Here is a 19,776-nt window from a genome sequence, read left to right on the forward strand (position 1 = left end):
TGCTGGGGGAGGGGGAGGGGGGGGGGCACGTTTGGGGTTGATTTGGGGGAAGACACCAAACAGTGAGGTCATCGGTCTCATTGGATTAGGGAAGGATGGGGAACGAAGTTGGCCATGCCCTTTCAAAGGAACCACCCCAGTATTTGCCTGAAGTGATTTAGGGAAATCATAGAAAACCTGAAACAGGATGGCCGGACACAGGACTGAACTGTCGTCCTCCCAAATGCGAGTCCGCAGTGCAAACCACTGCGCTACCTCAGATATCTCTGCCGGAAACGTGTCAAGTCTCACCAGTGCTATCACCAAGGACTGGGAACCTTCCTATCGAAAGATGTGAGAACTGGAGGAAGATTACTGGAGGTGTATTGGTGTGATGCAAATTGCCATTGACAACACTGTCATTAACTAGTGTCCAGCCAGCACCGCCAAATCTGTCGACTAGCATGGACACAACCATGGACAACTGCAGTGGAAGTGACTAGTTTTTTAAGGTTTTAGTTCTACCTAGACATTCTTCGTCGTTTTTGGAAGTATTACTTATATTGTAGTAATAATTTTTTTCAATTACTCAAACATTAAGCTGATGCTTATTCCATTTCTTATGAGCTGCAGCTGTAAGCTGGCTGTCCTACGAGGAGGAGGTGGGGCTCGTCGCAACATCCGATGTGCTACGAGCTGAATGCGAGCCTCTACTCCCAGCATTCTCCACTCGGGAGCCGAGTGAAAGTGTGCGGTCAGTAATTGCCATTTGTTTTATTTGCTGGGAATAAGATCAGGTCTGATATTATTATCTCCACGAAAAATTGCCACGATCTAGTTCACTTACGTGCAATGAAGTCAAGTCATGAAACAGATGCACGAGTATCACGTTCATACTGATAGAAACTGGTTGAAGTCTGCTCCTTTCCTACGAGATTCACAATACCTTTCCTATTTCGAAGAACTGCATCTGTAGTACAATGAATGGTATAATGTGTTGGATACACTGAAGTATTTATTTCAAGACTCTAAATAGTCATAACATTGTTCCGGTGCCAAAAAATCACTCTCTCAGACTTTTGTAACATCTCAGACTCTTTTCCCCTCTGTGAAACTATGTTTGTGTGTGTTCCTTAGCACAACTTATACTGCAGTGCAGTGCCGAGTACATCACATTTCTTCTGTTTATAAACAATTTGTTTCTTGTCTGGGAGAAAGTGATAAATTTTTGGAAATAAAAAGGGAATTTCTTAAGATTTAAAATAAATTTAAGGGTTGGGAAGTCTTTCCTGTACATATTCATCTGGTGTGTAGCATTGTGCAGACGTGTAATACGGTTTGGACGAGAAGGAAGATTATGTGGGCAGATCAAGTAATCGAGTAACTATGAACAAAATTGGAGAAACAAGAAATTCGTGGCACAACTTTACTAAAATACCGGATCAGTTGGTAGAGCACATCCTGCGGCACGAAGGGATCGTCAATTTGGTAATGGAGGGAAGTGCGAGGGGAAAAACTGTAGGAGAGAACAAGGGAGGACTACAATAAGCCGGTTCAAATGGATGGAGGCTGCATCAATTATTTAGAAATGAAGATGCTTGCATGGGATAGGCAGCTGTGGAGAGCTGCATTAAACTTATCTTTGGATTAAAGACCACAACCACAACAGCACAAACATTTAATTAATTTTTTCAGATTTTCAGTGACAGTGTGATAACATGCTCTCTGTTAATATGACAACTGTCCACATTTCTTTGGGAACTATTCACAAAAAGTAATGAATCTGGGAAGTCTCATAGTAACTTACCACAGCATTCTGCACCAGACTATCAATGGCCAGTTCAATATTAGATTCATTCTCTTTCAACTGCTTTTTCAGGGCTACATTGTGAACTTCTGCCTCAATCAGTTCAGCATACAATCCTACATCTGGTGTCGGTTCAGGTGGTGCCGAGATGTGAGACTTTGCAAGATCTGCAATCACCACCTCCTGTTCTGCTATAAATTTTTCGACCACGCAAGGAGTTTCTGATGGTGAAGACTGCTGCTCCTAGTAACAGAGTGAAGTATTATTGTAAGTTCACAGAATTATTAGTACGACAACAGAGACAATTATCCGTACTTTTCTTCTTATGTTACCAGTTGCACGTATCACTTATATACAACAATGTACCAACATAAGGCCATTTTAAATGAGAGGTCGCCATAACTTCGGCTATCTGAACACACTTCCTGTCCGACCAAAACTCCTAGCTTGTCACACATTACTGCTATAGCAGTTGAAATTTCAGGAATATTGATAGTTCTGATGTGAAAGCCATAAATGAAGTGTTACCTGTGTTCTGCCTCAGTTAATTTGTAGTTAAATTAGGAATGAGTTGAAAGGGTACAGGAACCATAATACAATTATCTGAGATTCCCTTTTGCTTTGCTTAGGTCAGCTTACCTTAGCTTAGCTTCTTCACAAAACATTCTAATATTAATTGGATATTGCAGCAGGAAACACTTCTTTTACTACATTTCTGTCCATGAACATTAACATTGTTCACATTAAGTAGTCTTTCCAATTTATGAGATAGACAACGTATTTTCTGCTGTCCTTGTGATGTCATCCTTTTCTGTTACGAGCTTCAGCGTTCTCTGGGGCAGTGCTGTCTCTGAGAAGTGGTGAATCTCCACAGAGTGCTGTATTGTGGTAACCAGTTGCTTGCGGAAACAAGATGTCCATCCTCCCGATTTTGTGCCCGTATAAACGAATTCTCTACTTCTCACTTATTACCCACTTAACAAAATTCCTATGTGCTGATGACCATCACTCACTGGAAACATAGCAGGTGTATAAGTACTGTATGTCACTGGAATTTGGCTGCAATAATTACACATCTGTTTGAAACTGACTGACAATATTTCATTCAAAGTAATCTCTATTGCTATTTATACATTTCTCCCACCTCTCCAGCAGGCTATGAATGCCATGCCAAAAAAATTAGTTCTTTCAAAGAGAACCAGTCAGGAGACATTTTCATTTTCATATGAATTGAAGCGTTGTTCAGTGAGAGTGTCCCAGTGATGCAAATAGATGTTAATAGGACGAAACCAAGTCTGAAAACTAAGCAGCATGCCCTAGTATTTATCAACTGAATGCCTGGATCATTTCCCTGGCCCATTTTGCTGTGTGATGGGGTGTTATCATGGAGCAATACAACTTGTCTTTTTCCCTATTCTGGTCATTTTTTACTTAATGCTCAAATTAAATAGATCGTTTATTGTTGGCAGGGACCAGTGTGAATGGCTTCACCAGATTTTAGCAGCTCATAATAGATGACATTCTTCTGGTCCCATCAAACAGAATACAGTGAAACCTCTTTATAACGTTCCTCCATATAATGTTTTCCTCTATATTACATCCGTTTTTTTTTGGTCCCAACTAAAAGTCCATATAAACAGTGTTAAATTTTCCTCTTTACCGAGTTTCCTCTATATTACAATTTCCTCCATGTAATGCTCATATTTTTGGAACCTTCGTCAATTATTCACCTCTTTATAACGTTTAAGTGACTGGATGTAGACACACAGTTTTCCGTTCTGTGGATTCACAAGAAAGCCCGCGCTCAGTGTATTTCATAGGTCAGTGGCAAAACCCGGTCACATGACATGTGACGCACATTCTGCTTGCGATCTTTTTGGTGCCATTTCAGTCAATGCTTTGGATTCATAGCGTGTTGTGTGAGCTGAGCAGCAAACAGTTTGTGTGTCTAGTGAGAGTGTGTCTTCGATATAACATTATTATTATTATTATTATTATTATTATTATTATTATTATTATTATTTCTTTACTTTCTCAGACTTTTTAGAAGTCTGGTTAAGAATGGAGTTACGCGGACCTTTATCAAGCGTCACTTCCTTTTTGCTGTACGGTATATGTTATATTGCATTTAGGAACTTTCGGGTAATTGCGCATGTATCAATAATTACGGATTTCTGTAATTGTATATATAAGTTTGGATGTAGCTGTATTGCATTGATGTACTGGTGGATATTGTGTGGTATGACTCCTGTAGTTGATAGTATAATTGGTATAATGTCAACTTTATCCTGATGCCACATGTCCTTGACTTCCTCAGCCAGTTGGATGTATTTTTCAATTTTTTCTCCGGTTTTCTTTTGTATATTTGTTGTATTGGGTATGGATATTTCGATTAGTTGTGTTAATTTCTTCTTTTTATTGGTGAGTATGATGTCAGGTTTGTTATGTGGTGTTATTTTATCTGTTATAATGGTTCTGTTCCAGTATAATTTGTATTCATCATTCTCCAGTACATTTTGTGGTTCATACTTGTATGTGGGAACGTGTTGTTTTATAAGTTTATGTTGTAAGGCAAGTTGTTGATGTATTATTTTTGCTACATTGTCATGTCTTCTGGGGTATTCTGTATTTGCTAGTATTGTACATCCACTTGTGATGTGATCTACCGTTTCTATTTGTTGTTTGCAAAGTCTGCATTTATCTGTTGTGGTATTGGGATCTTTAATAATGTGCTTGCTGTAATATCTGGTGTTTATTGTTTGATCCTGTATTGCAATCATGAATCCTTCCGTCTCACTGTATATATTGCCTTTTCTTAGCCATGTGTTGGATGCGTCTTGATCGATGTGTGGTTGTGTTAGATGATACGGGTGCTTGCCATGTAGTGTTTTCTTTTTCCAATTTACTTTCTTAGTATCTGTTGATGTTATGTGATCTAAAGGGTTGTAGAAGTGGTTATGAAATTGCAGTGGTGTAGCCGATGTATTTATATGAGTGATTGCTTTGTGTATTTTGCTAGTTTCTGCTCGTTCTAGAAAGAATTTTCTTAAATTGTCTACCTGTCCATAATGTAGGTCTTTTATGTCGATGAATCCCCTTCCTTTCTGCTTAATGTGAATCTTTCAGTTGCTGAATGTATGTGATGTATTCTATATTTGTGGCATTGTGAACGTGTAAGTGTATTGAGTGCTTCTAGGTCTGTGTTACTCCATTTCACTACTCCAAATGAGTAGGTCAATACTGGTATAGCGTAAGTATTTATAGCTTTTGTCTTGTTTCTTGCTGTCAATTCTGTTTTCAGTATTTTTGTTAGTCTTTGTCTATATTTTTCTTTTAGTTCTTCTTTAATATTTGTATTATCTATTCCTATTTTTTGTCTGTATCCTAGATATTTATAGGCATCTGTTTTTTCCATCGCTTCTATGGAGTCACTGTGGTTATTCAATATGTAATCTTCTTGTTTAGTGTGTTTTCCCTTGACTATGCTGTTTTTCTTACATTTGTCTGTTCCAAAAGCCATATTTATATCATTGCTGAATACTTCTGTTATCTTTAGTAATTGGTTGAGTTGTTGATTGGTTGCTGCCAGTAGTTTTAGATCATCCATGTATAGCAAATGTGTGATTTTGTGTGGGTATGTTCCAGTAATATTATATCCATAATTTGTATTATTTAGCATGTTGGATAGTGGGTTCAGAGCAAGACAGAACCAGAAAGGACTTAATGAGTCTCCTTGGTATATTCCACGCTTAATCTGTATTGGCTGTGATGTGATATTATTAGAGTTAGTTTGGATATTAAGTGTGGTTTTCCAGTTTTTCATAACTATGTTTAGGAACTGTATCAATTTAGGATCTACTTTGTATATTTCCAATATCTGTAGTAACCATGAGTGGGGTACACTATCAAAAGCTTTTTGGTAATCAATGTATGCGTAGTGTAGCGACCTTTGTTTAGTTTTAGCTTGATATGTCACCTCTGCATCTATTATCAGTTGCTCTTTACATCCTCGTGCTCCTTTGCAGCAGCCTTTTTGTTCTTCATTTATAATTTTGTTCTGTGTTGTATGTGTCATTAATTTCTGTGCAATGACTGAGGTTAATATTTTGTAGATTGTTGGTAGGCATGTTATGGGGCGATATTTAGCTGGGTTTGCTGTGTCTGCTTGATCTTTAGGTTTCAGATAGGTTATTCCATGTGTAAGTGTATCAGGGAATTTGTATGGGTCTGCAATGTAACTGTTAAATAATTTAGTTAGATGTGAATGTGTTGAGGTGAACTACTTTAGCCAGAAATTTGCTATTTTATCATTTCCAGGGGCTTTCCAATTGTGAGTAGAATTAATTGCTTGGGTGACTTCATGTTGCAAAATTATCGCTTCAGGCATTTGTGGTATCATCTTGTATGAGTCTGTTTCTGCTTGTATCCACCGTGCATGCCTGTTATGTTGTACCGGGTTTGACCATATGTTGCTCCAGAAGTGTTCCATGTCTGTTATGTTTGGTGGATTGTCTATTTTAATGTGTGTGTTATCTATTGTCTGGTAAAATTTCTTTTGGTTTGTGTTGAATGTTTGGTTTTGTTTCCTTCTATTTTCACTTTTTTTGTATCTTCTAAGTCGTTTGGCCAATGCTTGTAATTTCTGCTTCTTTTCATCTAATTGCTCTATTGCTTCTTGTTGTGAGATTTTACCTAACCTTTTTCGTTTTTTGTCTGATATTTCATTTCTTATAAATTGTGTTAGCTGTCCGATGTCTTTTCTCAGTTTTTCTATTCTGATCTGTAGCCTGTGTTGCCATGCTGGTTTTGTGGGTTTCTTCTGTGTGTTGGTTGGTTCTGATCTCTGCCTAGTGTGTATATTTAGTGTAGTGAGTGCTCCTACATAAACCAGTAGTTGTAACTCTTCCATTGTTGTATTTTCATTTATTTTGTTGTGTATGATTGTGTTGATAGTTGTTATTGTTGTTTCGACTTGTGGGTTATTTGGTGGTGTATGCAAGATTGGTCTAATGTCTGTATCTGTGTCTTTGTATTCTATATATGTCAGCTGAAATTTCTCTTCTATATCTAACATGTGTGTCACTTCGTGTTCTATTTGTGCTTGTTCTGGTGGCTGTCTTAAGATGTCGTTTTCCTCTGATTGTTTAATTGATGTGTGTTGTTCTTTGTTTGTTTGCTCTGGGATGTTTGAGTCCATTACTGTATTTTCTTCTTCTTCTTCTTCTTCTTCTTCTTCTTCTTCTTCTTCTTCTTCTGATTGCACATTATTTTGTTCTAGTATTTGTTGTACTTGTTGTTTGATGTTTTCTAATTCTGACTGGGGTATCCTGTTATTTTTTATTATTACACGGATCTGATCAGCTAGTCGTTGTTCTGTTAAAAATTTTAATTCTGGGTATCTGGTAATAAATGTTGTGTATACTTGTGATCTGTATCCAGTTGTGTTGGTTCCTAGGTTTGTTGCTTGGTAATAACAGAACATGAGGTGTCGATTAACTTCATCTGACCATCTCATCCTCTGTCTTTGTTTTCCTTCTAGGGTGGTTGCAGGAAGCATATCCTGCAAAACACCTCTATTTGGATTTAAATCATTATCCAGTTGGCTAGCAGTGTCGTTACCATTGTGGGCGGGCATAGGGTTCAAGCGTCGTCCCCGACCATGACGGCACTTGTCCGAGGCTTCTTTAGTTCTGTCCTGAACCAAGTAATCACACTAAAAGGGGGGTTAGCCCTATTAGTGGTTTGTTCTTTTCATCGCCTTTTACGACTGGCAGAACATACCGGAGGCCTATTCTTTTCCCGGGCCTATTATTATTATTATTATTATTATTATTATTATTATTATTAATATTTTTTTTTTTTACAAAAAAAAGCTTTCATCAGGTTACATGAGTGAAAAGTGGAAGAACATTTATCTGGAAGAGAAGTTTTCTGTTATTAAAAAAGTGGAGGCATCTCCTGGTGTGTCACGTGGAGCTAGCTAAGCAATTTGAACTGGTCCCCTCAACACTCAACACTATTATGGAAACAGATCGTCGATAATGGAAGGGTTTGAGAATTGTGGAAATTCGAAACGCATGCGTGTGAAACCATCGACTTACGATGAAATGGAGGAAGTTTTATTAACTTTGTTTCAGCATCAGCAAGCACGCACTGCAAACATTCCTATAAACTTAACTATTCTGAAGGAGAAGGTGCTTCAAATACCACTGCAGTTAGGAATGGAAAATTTTAAGGCGTCCAATGGATGGATTAATAAATTTTGACAGCATCATGGTGTTGTATACAAAGCGGAATGTGGAGAAAGTAAAAGTGTGGACGAACCAACTGTAACTCAGTGGATGCAGACTCTCCCTAATCTGATACATGGCTACAAACTGCGTGACATTTATAACACTGACGAAACCGGCATGTTTTTCAATTTAATGCTGGATAAGACATTTACTTTTTGTGGGGAAAATTGCCATGGCAGTAAGAAGAGCAAGAAATATTTTACCGTTTTGTTGTGTACAAATGCCGATGACAGTGAAAAACTGAAACCTTTGGTTATCGGGAAGCCAAAAACTCCGAGGTGCTTCAAAAACATTTCCACGTTTCCGTGCAAATATACAAACAATGCCAAGGCATGGATGACGAGTGATATATTTTTACGTTTTCTCAGAGAATTTGATGCCATAATGGGGAGTGCTCCAAGAAAAGTGCTGCTGTTTGTGGATAGATGTGCGGCACATCCACCGGATGTATCCTTTCTGAGAAATGTGAAAGTAATTTTCCTGCCACTCAACTGCACCAGCCACCTGCAACCTTTGGACTTGGGAATAGTAGACACCCTTAAGGTTAAATATAGGACAGCCCGTGTAAAAAAAGGCCTTGAATTTGATGGACCAAAGAAAACCGGGAAGCCAGCAGAGCTCACAACTGAAGCTGAATATTTTACAGGCAATGAATTTAATTATGTACTCGTGGAGGGAAGTCAGTGCTGAAACTATTAAAAACTGTTTCACAAAAGCGGATTCTGTGAGAATGAGATGGCAGCTCCTGTGGAAGATGTTGCAAGTGATTCGCAAGAGTTTCAGGAATTAATAGGCAGTGATTCTGTCACTTTTGAGGACTTTGTGGCTGTGGATGACAACGTGGCAACCACAAGAGTACAAAGTATTGAGGAGCTGACTGCAGAGAGAAGCTTGGAGAATAATAGTGGTAGTGAAAGTGGCAGTGACAAGGTAGATGACCCTATGCCCTCATATCCTAAGGCAGCTGAAGCCTTTGAAACATTCAGGAGATATATGATGGCCCATAGACTTGAGGACAGAACGAGCAATAAATGATTGCCATACAGTCAAGGAGAAATAGAAAACAAACATGCTTGCTTGAATATTATAAAAAATCATAGGTATGTGATTTTCAGATTGCATAGGTTCCTAGAGGTTTGTTCAAATTTAAGTTCCATTTCATAATTTCATTATTAAAGTAATTTTTTGTAACTAATTCTTTTTAATCTGTACTACTTACTGTGTTTTTATGTAATATGTGCAGTATAACATAAACAAAATTTGGCTCATATTCTATAAGTGGGTCAACTGAAGAATGGGATACCACCTGTCAGCTTTGGACAATGATGTCATATCTTAATAATCTGTTATAACTTTTTACAGTACAAACTGATCCATTTACTTTCACCCATCCACCTACTGGGCCCCATGTTTTAATTACAAAAAACTAATCATTTGATACATTTATCATTTGCAATGAATATCATATGGTATTGTGAAAATTTAAAATCTCATCTATGGCACCATTTGTCAAAGCTGATTAGTGGTATCCCTATCTTCAGTAATGCCCTATAATTATTATTTGGAAGCCTTCCTCTTTATAATGTCTTCCTCTATACAGTGTTCAGAATTTGTGATCCCTTGAAAAACGTTATATAGAGGTTTCACTGTATTGTCTTTTTCCAAAGCGATTTGGTCTTACACTGGATGTCTATGGTTTGCCTGAATTCACATATGATTTACAACACTTAGGATTCTCAAAATTATCCATTTTTCATCACCTGTCACTATTTGATGGAGAAACGACTTTCTTTTTATCTGATGAGTAGTATTTCACAAGTGGTCTTTTGATCTGCTTTCTGTATTTCATTCAGTTCATGCTGAACCAATTTCCCCACTTTCTGCATCTTTCACATAGCTTTCAACCAAAGAGAAATGGCTTTCTGAGCCACATTTAATTGTTCTGTGAGTTCCTGTTGAGTTTGATCCTCATCCTCATCCTCATCCCCATCCCCATCATCATCATCATCCTCCCCCTCCTCCTCACCACCACCACCACCACCACCACCACCACCACCACCACCACCATCCAATAAAGCCTGCAATTGGTTCTTTTTCGATGGTTTCCCACACTCTTTTCTCACATAAAAAAATGAATCCTGTCCATAAATCTTAGTTTGTAAGCAAAAAACTCGATATGTTTACAGGTTTGAAACATAACAATGCATGGAACTTGGGTTTGTGTGTGTTGACATTCATCATCAGCTGTTACAGGAAGCAGACGGCGCTGCAGACGCGGTCTCACAGGCCCTACATTGATGCCTAGCACGATCTATAGGGGAATTCCTGTTTCATACTTCTACACCTGGTACAGGTAGAAAGTTATCACTTTTATGAAGTGATATGTTATAATAAGAAAAACATCATTAGCTTTGTCCGGTTACAGTTGTGCAGAGGAGAAAGAAACAGTAAGTGAAATTAAGGAAACATCAAGACTAAATGGGGATCTGCCCCATATCTTTGCATGTGAAGCAAGGCACTTACCCACATAGCCACACCACCTGTGTTTCTAAACAAGCATTTCTCTCTTACAACTGAACTAGCATTCTCTCAGAAAATGCTCCCCGTGACAGAACTCAAAATACCGGTCCAGAATGCACTAGCCCTTGCTCCACATCCACAGGCTTGCTCGAATGACTGCATGCTCCACCTGCTACGGCCTATCTGCGACTTTCTCACTGCCTTATATTGTTTATCTGTTCTTAGTCTAAACAGCACAGAGTGAATTATTTATAGTTGTTGTTGTGGTCTTCAGTCCTGAGACTGGTTTGATGCAGCTCTCCATGTTATTCTATCCTGTGCAAGCTGCTTCATCTCCCAGTACCTACTGCAGCCTACATCCTTCTGAATCTGCTTGGTGTATTCATCTCTTGGTCTCCCTCTACGATTTTTACCCTCCACGCTGCCCTCCAATGCTAAATTTGTGATCCCTTCATGCCTCAGAACATGTCCTACCAACCGATCCCTTCTTCTAGTCAAGTTGTGCCACAAACTCCTCTTCTCCCCTATTCTATTCAATACCTCATTAGTTATGTGATCTACCCATCTAATCTTCAGCATTCTTCTGTAGCACCACATTTCGAAAGCTTCTATTCTCTTCTTGTCTAAACTACTTATCACCCATGTTTCACTTCCATACATGGCTACACTCCATACAAATACTTTCAGAAATGACTTCCTGACATTTAAATCTATATTCGATGTTAACAAATTTCTCTTCTTCAGAAATGCTTTCCTTGCCATTGCCAGTCTACATTTTATATCCTCTCTACTTCGACCATCATCAGTTATTTTGCTCCCCAAATAGCAAAACTCCTTTACTACTCTAAGTGTCTCATTTCCTAATCTAATACCCTCAGCATCACCTGATTTAATTCGACTACATTCCATTATCCTCGTTTTGCTTTTGTTGATGTTCATCTTATACCCTCCTTTCAAGACACTGTCCATTCCGTTCAACTGCTCTTCCAAGTCCTTTGCTGTCTCTGACAGAATTACAATGTCATCGGCGAACCTCAAAGTTTTTACTTCTTCTCCATGAATTTTAATACCTGCTCCGAATTTTTCTTTTGTTTCCTTTACTGCTTGCTCAATATACAGATTGAATATCATCGGGGAGAGGCTACAACCCTGTCTCACTCCCTTCCCAACCACTGCTTCCCTTTCATGTCCCTCGACTCTTATAACTGCCATCTGCTTTCTGTAAAATTGTAAATAGCCTTTCGCTCCCTGTATTTTACCCCTGCCACCTTCAGAATTTGAAAGAGGGTATTCCAGTTAACATTGTCAAAAGCTTTCTGTAAGTCTACAAATGCTAGAAATGTAGGTTAGCCTTTTCTTAATCTAGCTTCTAAGATAAGTCGTAGGGTCAGTACTGCCTCACGTGTTCCGATATTTCTATGGAATCCAAACTGATCTTCCCCGAGGTCGGTTTCTACTAGTTTTTCCATTTGTCTGTAAAGAATTCGCGTTAGTATTTTGCAGCTGTGACTTATTAAACCGATAGTTCGGTAATTTTCTCATCTGTCGATACCTGCTTTCTTTGGGATTGGAATTATTATTTATAGAAACCTTTAGAAAGCACCTGTCTGCACACAAATCCTTTTTATACTTTCATGTACATACATATTCAGGCCACTACAAGGTGTATGGTAGAGTGTACCTCGTACCAGGGTACTGTAATTAAAGTGCAACTACTCGCAGAGGTCCAGTTTCAGCTGTAACTATCATATAGCAGTGAAACTTTGCTGATATGCTAATGCAGAACCAATTTATATTCGAAAAAACTTGGTTCCATTTTTGGCCACCAGGTGTGAATCTGGCACTGTACCTTGTACAACAGTATGGCATCCGTGCCATATTGACGGGGTTGCTGTTTTTGTAACTGACCGTGCGGTATATGCCCCAGGTGGTGCTAGCACTTGGGCTGTGCCTCAAAAATTGTCTATCCCATGGTCAACAGTATGGAAAGTTTTGCGTTCCATTTTACACTAGTATCTGCACGACATCCACACAGTGCAGTAACTGGAATCTCACAATCTGCAGCAACTTTCTGAATTTGCTCTTCGGTTTCTGGCACAGACCAAATTTTATGACATGTGGCCTGTCATCATTTGAAGCGATGAGGCACATTTTACACTACAGGGTGCAGTGAATGCACGGCACTGCCGAATTTGGGGTACTGCTAAACCTTGTGTTGTACACAAGAGCCATTGCCCTTGTATGAGATTGTGTAATGTGGATTCCTGAGTACCTATACAGTGACATCTTCACATTATCGAGATGTCCTCTTACAGCACGATTCCTGCTTTGTGAAACAACTCTGTGAAATCCACTGTTTTCATGCAAGATGGAGCAACATCTCATGTCACTTGCCCAGTGAAAGATCTGCTTAATGCAACCTTCCATGATCGTGTTATGTCTAGAGGTTATCTACAGGGTGTTACAAAAAGGTTCAGCCAAACTTTCAGGAAACATTCCTCACACACAAATAAAGAAAAGATGTTATGTGGACATGTGTTTGGAAACAATTTCCACGTTAGAGCTCATTTTAGTTGCGTCAGTATGTACTGTACTGCCTCGATTCACCGCCAGTTGGCCCAACTGAAGGACGGTAATGTTGACTTGGGTGCTTGTGTTGACATGCGACTCATTGCTCTACAGTACTAGCATCAACAGGTTAGTGTTCACCACAAACGTGGTTTTGCAGTCAGTGCAATGTTTACAAATGCGGAGTTGGCAGATGCCCATTTGATGTATGGATTAGCACGGGGCAACAGCCGTGGCGTGGTATGTTTGTATCGAGACAGATTTCCAGAACGAAGGTGTCCCGACAGGAAGACTTTCGAAGCAATTGATCGGCGTCTTAGGGAGTTCCAGCCTATGACTCGCGACTGGGGAAGACCTAGAACGACGAGGACACCTGCAATGGACGAGGCAATTCTTCGTGCAGTTGACGATAACCCTAATGTCAGCGTCAGAAGTTGCTCCTGTACAAGGTAACGTTGACCATGTCACTGTATGGAGAGTGCTACGGAAGAACCAGTTGTTTCCGTACCATGTACAGCGTGTGCAGGCACTATCAGCAGCTGATTGGCCTCCACGGGTACACTTCTGAGAATGGTTCATCAAACAATGTGTCGATCCTCATTTCAGTGCAAATGTTCTCTTTATAGATGAGGCTTCATTCCAACGTGATCAAATTGTAAATTTTCACGATCAACATGTGTGGGCTGACGAGAATCCGCACAAAATTGTGCAATCACGTCATCATCACAGATTTTCTGTGAACGTTTGGGCAGGCATTGTTGGTGATTTCTCGATTGGGCCCCATGTTCTTCCACCTACGCTCAATGGAGCACGTTATCATGATTTCATACGGGATACTCTACCTGTGCTGCTAGAACATGTGCCTTTACAAGTACGACACAACATGTGGTTCATGCACGATGGAGCTCCTGCACATTTCAGTCTAAGTGTTCGTACGCTTCTCAACAACAGATTCGGTGAGGCAGACCAATTCCGTGGCCTCCAAGCTCTCCTGACCTCAACCCTCTTGACTTTCATTTATGGGGGCATTTGAAAGCTCTTGTCTACGCAATCCCGGTACCAAATGTAGAGACTCTTCGTGCTCGTATTGTGGACAGCTGTGATACAATACGCCATTCTCCAGGACTGCATCAGCACATCAGGGATTCCATGCGACAGAGGGTGGATGCACGTATCCTCGCTAATGGAGGACATTTTGAACATTTCCTGTAACAAAGTTTTTGAAGTCACACTGGTACGTTCTGTTGCTGTGTGTTTCCATTCCATGAGTAATGTGATTTGAAGAGAAGTAATAAAATGTGCTCTAACATGGAAAGTAAGCGTTTCCGGACACATGTCCACATAACATACTTTCTTTCTTTCTTTCTTTTTGTAACACCCTGTAGATGCGTGGCCTTCAAGATCACCTGATCATGTGACTTGGCTCTGGGAAGATCTAAAATAATGTGTTTACCTGGGACACATTTGGTCTCTACGTGCTCTGAAGGCCAGTATACAGAAACACGTTGCTCAGATTTTACCTGAACTGCTGCGGCCAACTGTCGATCGCATCATTTTACAGACACAGCATCTCGATGTCTCTGGCGCTCATATTGAACAAATTGTGTAACTGAGATTAAAAATAAAAACAACATTATGATTTTCTCACTTGTTTGACATTTTCTGACCATGTCTCATTCCTAATGCATTACATACGGATACATTTCTATACATCTTTCTAACATTAACACAACCACATTTGCGTATGGTGGCCAAAATTGGAACTAATTTTTCCAATGCATAAATCCATTCCATCTTAACACATTAGCATATCTACCAAGTTTCACTGCCATATGATGATTACAGCCTACACTGGACCTCTGTGGATAGTTGCAATTTGTTAAGTCATTCCCTTTCTTCTTGCACTCTCAAATGGAGGTAGGGGCAAAAAACTGTTTCCGTACAAGCCCTGATTAACCTCCTCTTAGTGGCCCTTACACAAGAGGTATATTGGGGGCAGTAGGTTCATTCTCCCATTTATCACAAATTCCAATTCTATAATCTTTCTCAGTTGTGATTTGCTGAAAGAATGCCTCCTTCCCTCCAGGTATTGCAATCTGAGTTCACAGAACACTTCCATAGTACTTGCCTGTTAATGGACCGATGTCAAAGAATAGCCATGCGTAAGGTTCTACCTGCATATGAAAGCTCTCTGCAGTGCAGCCTAATTTTATATAATGAAATTGCTCTATGAATCTAAAAGATATGGAGGGGGGGGGGGGGGAGGGAAGGGGAGATTTCTTTTGTGAAAGTACCCTCTGCTGGCACACTGAATGTGCAAGTAACTTAATGAATGCAGCAAGGTGATACCCTCAACAACCAAATACGTACAGTTACATTAATAACAAAATGAATGCTACAGCAGACCTCTTCACTTACCTGCTTAGCATTCTTGCTGTACGATGTGATGCAATTACTGTCACACATTAGCTTCATGCCATTCTTAAGCTGCTCAGATGCTGCATTCACAGTCAAAGTTAGGTTGTTCAGCTCACGAATTTTATGTAGCATACTTGAAGCTTTTTGATCTGAAATAAAACAGATGTCTACTACGAGTAACTGGAATCTGTAATACTGCGTGTCCTATAATAACCACACTTCCTCCTAGACCAGCATCATCTACCCCAGGATTCTAAACTCTACACACATCAATCATGCTTCACTCATGTTGTGAATGAAATATGCTGTTGAAGGAAAAGAGAGAAATGGTCTCTAACTTAGCTGCTGAACAATTGCAGGAGGAAGCAAAATTTCTTTTACACATGACAATGTTACTGGCAAATGAAGACAAACATTTTTGGCAGGGTAAGTTGATAATTACAGGAAAGAGGGAATAACTAAGTTTATGACAAACAGCATCAGTATTGCATGAGGTTATTTAATGATACTAGCATACAAAGATAATGATAACAGAACATTTCAAACATGACCTGTGTGAAAATAATGGATGTTAATCTACTCAATAAGAACCTGGTTGTCATGTTCTTTCAGAAGACCTCAAACCCACAAACATTCCTTGTGTACTCACCTTTCCTCATCTACATATTCTGTTCTCCTCAACTGCACTTCTTGGGGATGTCTCTCCATTCTCTTCTCATCTTTTGTCCAACATAGCTGACCACAAGACTGCCTCACTAAAGGAATTCACAGTTTTCAGCACTGGGATGTCTGTCTAACTGACATCTATCTAGTGTTACCATCTAGTGACAAGTTTTGGAACTTAGGAGAAAATACCATGGACCACAAACTGTTTATGAAGAAGGCAATGAGTGATGAAGTAGTATGTGCTAATAATTGTTACAGTGCATCTGTTTCATGAAAATGAAATCATCATCTCCGTTATGGAACTGCCTGAAATAACTAATTTTGTTTGTTTATACATCACTGACATTGTTTTGAAACATTACTACTGTTCTCTGATTCTGCTGGTTTATCACTGAGTTAGCCGAAAGTACATGCCCGGCAAATATGATAGAATATAAAAAACAAATATCGGTAGGCGCTACAGCAAAGCAATCTTCAAATTATACATCGACAATTTTTATGCAGTGTGTCATGTTTTTCATTTTCCTGAAAACAAATGTCTTGGCACGGTCTTATTAAACAACCAGCTCCATATTACTAACAGAAGACAAAGTTACAATCAGAATAAGACACTGCTGCATCACCATTTTGTTGCCAACTTCTGAATATTACTCTTTCAAAGAGTGCTAAATACTTAGGCACTGTTTGAACAATTTTATGAGCCAGTGCAAATGTAAGCTTCAACTGTATACACCTTTTCATTCACATAACACTGAATAATTTCCTTACTTTCAAGCAACAGGTGAAGCTGCTAGCCAATCACGCAATATTCAGATCAGGCAACCAACAAATAGTGAAATCACAATGTGTAGACTGCAGAGCAAGACTGTTTTTACCTTCAAAATATGGCACTTATAATGCTTTTATGGGATCTCAGGCTTTGATTACGAAATTGCAGACAACAAGGCCAACACAAAAATGACAGATTGCGTTTCCTGAGGACAAGCTGACATTGTCACCTTTAATTCCCATGGCAAACAGATATTATCTGCTGCATCATGCTGCAGGGAAAAGGGGGGGGGGGGGGGACTCAGCACCATAGCCAACTGTGTGATTGTCTTTGGCACTCCTCACCTTGGAGGTGGGACTTAATTGGGCATTATATTCCGACTGTTACTATGCCTTTCCATTTGGCATTAGTCAAGTTTTTTCAAAGCTTTCATTTCACCAATCAAAGAGTCCTGACAGTTTCTTTGGCTGTGTGTACTGCATAACCTTGACAACAATGTCACTGACAAAGTGGCTACATACAGACAAGACTTCTACCAGAACTTAACGGAAAGCCCGTCGGAGGGGGCATTACTTCTCAATAATCACATCTCCCTGGAGAAATGTAGGAACATATGAAGCATTACTGATCTTGCCATTTATCTTAGACGATTGATTAAAGAAAGGGAAATCGGTGTTTATAGCATTTGTAGATTTACAGAAATTCTTTTGACAAATTTGGCTAGAATACACTATTTGAAATACTGAAAGCTGCAGAATTAAAAAAAGGGAACCAAAGACTATTTACAACTTTTATAGAAACCAGAATGCAGCTGTGAGTCTGAGGACACTAAAGGGAAGCAGTGGTCAAGAATGGAGCGAGGCAGGTTTGTAGCCTATCCCCAATGCTATTCAATAGGTAGACTGGATAAGCAATGGAAGACAATGCCAAATTTTTCCTAAGGAATCAAAATGCAGGGAGAACAACTCAAAAATTTGACATTTGCAAGCAACACTAATTGTCACACAGCAAAGGACTTTGAAGAATGGTTGATCACAATGGATGTCTCTAAAAGGGGTTGTAAAATGAAGAACAAAGGATGCATTCCTGGAGCGAAGAACTATCTAGATGTTGACATGGGACCACATCTGTTACAGTGCTGTGGATCTGAAAGCAACTATATAACTCCTATCATCCAATTGATCATGGCAGGAAGGATAGTTTAAATATAGAACACTGAAAAGGAAACATCTTTGAAACAAGTGTATTTATTATGCATGTGCTTTTTACTACCAATGTACTACTAGTTCCTTTATGGTTGATCACAACAAATCGTGAAATGTTAGTTACGTGTTCTTTACTGACAACCTTCAGTCTCTCTCTCTCTCTCTCTCTCTCTCTCTCTCTCTCTCTCTCTCTCTCTCTCTCTGACCTCCTCCCCTCCTACTCATCATCATGCAACATGTGGGAATCCATAACACTGGAAATTCCTGGATGGAATAATACATATATGTGGGTAGCACACACTCAAAAACAGTTTATGACAACATTTGAATGATCACTACATATGGCCAACTCTAAAACTGGGACCAAACTTTAGCAGTATGGTGGTATAAACATTGAAACACTACTAGTAATAGTAATATTAATAATAATTAAAATCAACTAGTGCATATTACAAGGCTTTAACCAACCAACCAACATTGGAAAAGACGTACGTTTTTCTTTGATCTCTCTTTTAAGAGATTCTATCCTCTCCTTTTGTGCTAATTCCTTTGCTTTCTTCTCCTGGACTTCCATTTTTAATGCTTTGTATTCTCTTAGCAATGCTAACCTTTTTTCTTCCTCTGACTGCAAGAAATAAAATGCAGCATTATTAATAATTAGTTGTTATTTTGGTGGTTTTGGCTTTAATGTAATGACAACTGGACTGATAGGCCAGTGTCAGTCATCAGATAGCTGTTTATGGAAGACAGACATACTGTACAAATATTTTTAATAAATTTAGTAAACTGTCAGAGTTGAGAAATATGGAAAACAATCAACATGAAGAAAAAAAAAAAAAAAAAAGCTCAAGGTGATGACTCATCATACGATTTCTGAGATTTCTAGGTTGAAATTCCAAATTTTCCAGAAGTAATTTTTTTTTGTATGTGAGAACAAGCTTTATTTATCTAACCTCCATGGCTGCTAATTAAACACTTTTAGTTGCCACATGATTTAATGGTTGTTATTACACATTGAGCTAGCATTGTAAACAAGTTTGCTAAGAAATATGAATACAGGGTGTACATCAAGTCTGGGAACACTTTCAATTATTTACTGCACAAAAACCAAACATTGTACAGATATCATACATATGTCATTTTGAAGAGAAACTGTGACAGGTTTTTTTTTTTTTTTTTCACGTATACCGCCATAGCGTAGTTTGGTAATTTGCCGATAGTCAGTGCTAGTCAAAACACGGCTGTGTTACAGAAGGGGACGCTGCTTCAGGAAATGGCCTCCCCAATCGCCAAATCGCACTGTGAGACTTTTTTTCTATGGGGACACATTAATAATCTGGTGTAAGTACTGCTTCTACCACTCGACGTAGAAGAGCTCCGCGAGAATACAAGAAGCGACTGCCACAGTCAACGATGCCACGCTGGTACGGGTATGGCAAGAATTCTATTACCGTATTGACATCTTCTGCCGGGTCACTCACGGTTTGCATATTGCATGTTTGGGGGAGGGAGAGGGGGGGGGGGGGGAACACCTTTCAGAGTTTCTTTTCA

At 39.2% G+C, this 19,776-nt stretch overlaps 1 protein-coding gene across 1 annotated transcript in view; it reads right to left on the reverse strand.

Moving 5' to 3' along the window:
• The window catches only part of LOC126215145 (uncharacterized), a 63,495-nt gene that overhangs the window by 30,263 nt on the left and 13,456 nt on the right, over positions 1-19,776 (reverse strand). Inside the window, exons 3-5 of the mRNA XM_049941807.1 lie at positions 18,718-18,850; positions 15,586-15,734; positions 1,787-2,029 (exon numbers count right to left, since the gene is read on the reverse strand). Of these exons, the coding sequence (XP_049797764.1) occupies positions 1,787-2,029; positions 15,586-15,734; positions 18,718-18,850 (525 nt within the window). The remainder of the gene's footprint in view (positions 1-1,786; positions 2,030-15,585; positions 15,735-18,717; positions 18,851-19,776) is intronic.

This window comes from Schistocerca nitens, chromosome 12 (assembly GCF_023898315.1).
Source record: "Schistocerca nitens isolate TAMUIC-IGC-003100 chromosome 12, iqSchNite1.1, whole genome shotgun sequence".
NCBI lineage: Eukaryota > Metazoa > Arthropoda > Insecta > Orthoptera > Acrididae > Schistocerca > Schistocerca nitens.